This window comes from Fragaria vesca, linkage group LG2 (assembly GCF_000184155.1).
Source record: "Fragaria vesca subsp. vesca linkage group LG2, FraVesHawaii_1.0, whole genome shotgun sequence".
Lineage (NCBI taxonomy): Eukaryota > Viridiplantae > Streptophyta > Magnoliopsida > Rosales > Rosaceae > Fragaria > Fragaria vesca.
The window spans coordinates 17,887,051-17,891,138 of NC_020492.1; the positions used below are offsets into that span (position 1 = coordinate 17,887,051).

The 4,088-nt window shown below is 37.0% G+C and overlaps 1 protein-coding gene across 1 annotated transcript; it reads left to right on the forward strand.

The window, feature by feature from the left end:
* The first annotated feature begins 716 nt into the window (after positions 1-716).
* Positions 717-3,784, forward strand: LOC101301061 (bifunctional protein FolD-like). The gene is made up of 6 exons (XM_004290722.1): positions 717-905; positions 1,612-1,774; positions 1,847-2,030; positions 2,169-2,326; positions 2,512-2,724; positions 3,256-3,784. The coding sequence occupies exons 2-6, from the start codon at positions 1,661-1,663 to the stop codon at positions 3,484-3,486; spliced, it is 900 nt and encodes a 299-aa protein (XP_004290770.1). The 5' UTR covers positions 717-905; positions 1,612-1,660; the 3' UTR covers positions 3,487-3,784.
* Positions 3,785-4,088: the final 304 nt, after the last annotated feature.

A 4,088-nucleotide genomic window follows, 5' to 3' on the forward strand; every position in this document is an offset into this window, starting at 1 on the left:
GACGAGGCAACAGATCAGCACCATCGGCATATCAGCGCGCGGCACAAGGGGGGAGTGTTCTAGGATATTCTCTATGTGTGCCTTGGCCTTATGCCAATAGGATATGTAGTTAGACTAGATCTATGTATTCATATCCTTACCATATTGGTATTGTGTAATTCCCTATATAAAGGGCTCCTATCAATGAATAAGATGACTCTCTTGCTATCTCTTTGTCTCTACACTCTATTCTTCATCAAGAATACCGTGTTTTCATTTTCTTCTGTCAAAAGTGTTAGCTTCTTCCTTTTGTGAGTTGACACTGTTTTCTTCCTAAGGAAGATAATATATCAGAATAAAGTTTGTTAATTATTTTACTATTATTAGTCTGTCACAAAATTTGTAGTTTATGGTAAAAAATCTTAAGGCTTTTGAAAATGATCGTTGAAGAATGTCGGTAATTGAATAAGAGACGAGTGTTTTTTTTTTTTGGTTTGAAGAGACGAGTGTTTATATACATATAAATTGGGAAAACAAGATTTGGGAGTAGTCTTCCTAGTTGGTATCGATTAAATCTAACTGAACATGTCCTCCACTAGCTATCTAACTTCCACATGTTAAGATAATCTTAGCTCATATAACAATTTCATTGTTTACTCTTTATAGTTTATAGTTTGGACGTACATATTGTGTTGATGTTTGGGAACTTTGGTCTTTGGTCTTTGGTCTTTTTTGTGTTTTCTCATCGATTTTTGGCCTTTCGTGATTTGTTTGGCAAAAACAACCCAATAAAATTATGGGCAAAATCCCTGTTTGACCCCTCAGTCCCTCACCTTCAATCTCACCCACTTTTCCTCTTCACTCTCAGTAACCACTCTTCACCTGCAACGACACCCCTCGCCTATAACTTCGCCATATCGCCAGAGGTACCAAGTTTCATGCTTTTTCATTTTATTTACCATAAAGTTTCATTCTTTATTTTGTTTTCTTCTGCCAATGAAGTCAGTGGATGGCTGAACTAATTTAGAGTTGATCCCAGTATAAGCAATTGGATTATGTTCTCTTCCATTTCATGATTATGCATCTTTAGTAAATCTGGATTCGGATATCTTTGTGTAGCAATTGAAATCTGGATCTTAATTACACGGATCATAAACACCTGATATTTGGAATTAAATTCAAAATCCGAATCATTTTACTAAACGGGGTCTTATGTATTTTGCTTCTAGCTAAGGATTTGGGTGAAATTCTGGCAAAGCTTGCATCTTGGTTTCTGGGTCTTCTCGTTTAGGTTGTTATAACTGTTGACTAGCTTGTGTGAAGGAAAATGGTTGTATTTCCTGGAGGAAATTAAGCAACAGGATATTGATGATATGATTCAGCTCAGCTGCACATGTTCAAATGATAACTAGGAAAATGGAAACGAAGCTGTTCTTAAAGTACAATTCTTTTTCTTATATATCTGACTTTGAAAATGGAAAATGAAAGCTTTAATTTAAGTTGTGTTCTTGGTAAGACTATCACTCTTATTTTTACAAGAAACTAAAGAAACCACTTGAAAGCTACTTTGTTTAACCTCAGCACATGTGAATGAATACTAAATTTTGTTGGTTGTACTCACTGAGGTTGAAGTTCCTTATCAGAAGTCAGAAACCCAATAGACCGAGAGAGTGGTTGATCAATGGCGTCACAGTCAGAAGGTCAGGCAAAGATAATTGATGGCAAAACCATAGCACAGACTATCCGATCTGAAATTGCTGAGGAAGTTCACCATCTATCTCAGAAATATGGCAAGGTTTGCTCTACTTGAATGTTTGAAGTTTATTCAGTGGATGAATTTTGACAATGCAGTTATGCAATTGTTTAGGTCCCTGGACTGGCAGTAGTTATTGTGGGGAGCAGGAAGGACTCCCAAAGCTATGTCAGCATGAAGCGAAAGGCATGTGCTGAAGTTGGCATTAAATCTGTGGACATAGATCTCCCTGAGAATGTGTCTCTAGATGATCTCATAGCCAAAGTTCACGAATTAAATGTGAATCCTGATGTACATGGTTGGTTACTTCTTATGACTTACTTTTCAAACCGAGAAAATAAACTGTAAACTATTTTTCTCTTTTTAATATTGGAATCTGAAACTATTTTTATGTGCTAAATGCATTCTTGCTAAGTGGATTTTATTTTCCATGCAGGCATACTTGTTCAGCTTCCGTTGCCAAGGCATATTAATGAAGAGAAAGTCTTAAGTGAAATCAGCATTGAGAAGGATGTAGATGGGTTTCATCCTCTCAACATCGGCAAGCTTGCAATGAAAGGCAGAGAACCTTTATTCCTCCCTTGCACTCCCAAGGCAAGACACTCAAGTAATGTATTCAAACACAGATAGATGCAAATGCACACACTCCTCATGTTCTTATTTCTTTGAGTGTCCTGTTAAATGAGCATTCCATATTGTCCAAGAAGTATCCATATCGAACTCTGACTCTGTAAAGTCATTGATGTATTAAATAGTCAACTTGTTGTTTTTCTCCGCAGGGCTGTCTTGAACTTCTGTCGCGGAGTGGTATAAGCATAGCGGGAAAGAAGGCAGTGGTGGTGGGAAGAAGTAACATAGTTGGATTGCCAGTTTCATTGCTGCTTTTGAAAGCCAATGCTACTGTTACCATAGTTCATTCCAACACTTCTGATCCCGAGACTATCATTCGTGAAGCGGATATTATTATTGCTGCAGTAGGACAGGCAATGATGGTAGGCAGTTTGCATTAGTGTTCTTCGATATACAAGTCTTATTACATGTAGAGTTATCTAGTTTTATGCTTGTATGGCTTGGAAAGTCTACTGCTCTTTCTATATCTAGTTAAAGGTGGTTACAAGTAGTTAAATTCATACAAGCACAGAGCACTATCCATGGTAAAACAGCTTGAAATATTAAAGAAGAGAAACCAAATGAAAATAAGAATATGATCAGTTGTTGTTTCATTCCATTCCGACGTGAAAGGAAGAGGACATTTCTGGGCCCTGATACCTCCGTAGTTGACTATCACTTGTAAGTTGTAGGACACTCCCTAAAGAAACTTATTAAATTGAAGTTATTTCTGTGGCCCAATTATCGATCAGAAGATTTAGCTTATATGCTTGTAATATAGCTCTTTCAGGAAGTTGCTTTATACTGCTCAATGGAGAAAATGGCATCTGCTTGTGAGCTAATCATCATTTTTAAATTAATTTTTTCTCTAAACATCTAAATTGTTAATGAAGTGAATAACTGAACTTCTGCAGATCAAGGGTAGCTGGATAAAACCAGGTGCTGCAATCATAGATGTTGGCACAAATGCTGTGGATGACTCCAGCAAAAAGTCGGGTTATAGATTGGTCGGGGATGTAGATTTCCAAGAAGCATGTAAGGTAGCTGGATGGATAACTCCAGTTCCTGGTGGAGTTGGTCCGATGACTGTTGCAATGCTTCTCAAGAACACATTGGATGGTGCTAAGCGTGTGATTGCAGAGTAAAGAAGGACTAAAGGCAGCTGTTAATCTGTTTTTAGTCCCCATAATAAGCTGTTGCTAATTTCAGGAGACAATTTTGCAATGGAGTTTACAGGCTTTGATGGACAATCTTGTAGTTTTCAGTTTTTCACTGATATTGCATGGTGTTATGAATACTTTGTAAACTAAATCCTTTCTGAGTTTGATTTCTTTCTTCCCAAATTCCTTTTAGCTTTCTATTGTTACTGTAAAATTTTGTCAAAACTAAACTAAATTTGTATTTGTGCCAAAGATAGTAAAGAGTAAATCGTTATAATGATGCAATCATATGTTATCTTCGGCTATGTGAACTCACTCAACTCAACTATCTGTTAGCTTTCTATGCCATCTCTTATGTGGGATTTTTAGGTTGGCACCGTTCCAGAGCTTACTTTCGAAGTTTTCAGCTTGAAGAGTAGATCAGACGCCCCTTTCAACCCATGATGTCATGAATTAACTAAAATTGCCAAAGCTAAACTTTGATTTATCTATCAGAAGCCGTTTGGCCATAAGTGTCGTTCTCGTTCTAGAGTCATCTGTACAAATTTGAAATTTGTTTTTGGAGAAAAGGATTCTGAGGTGGTTTA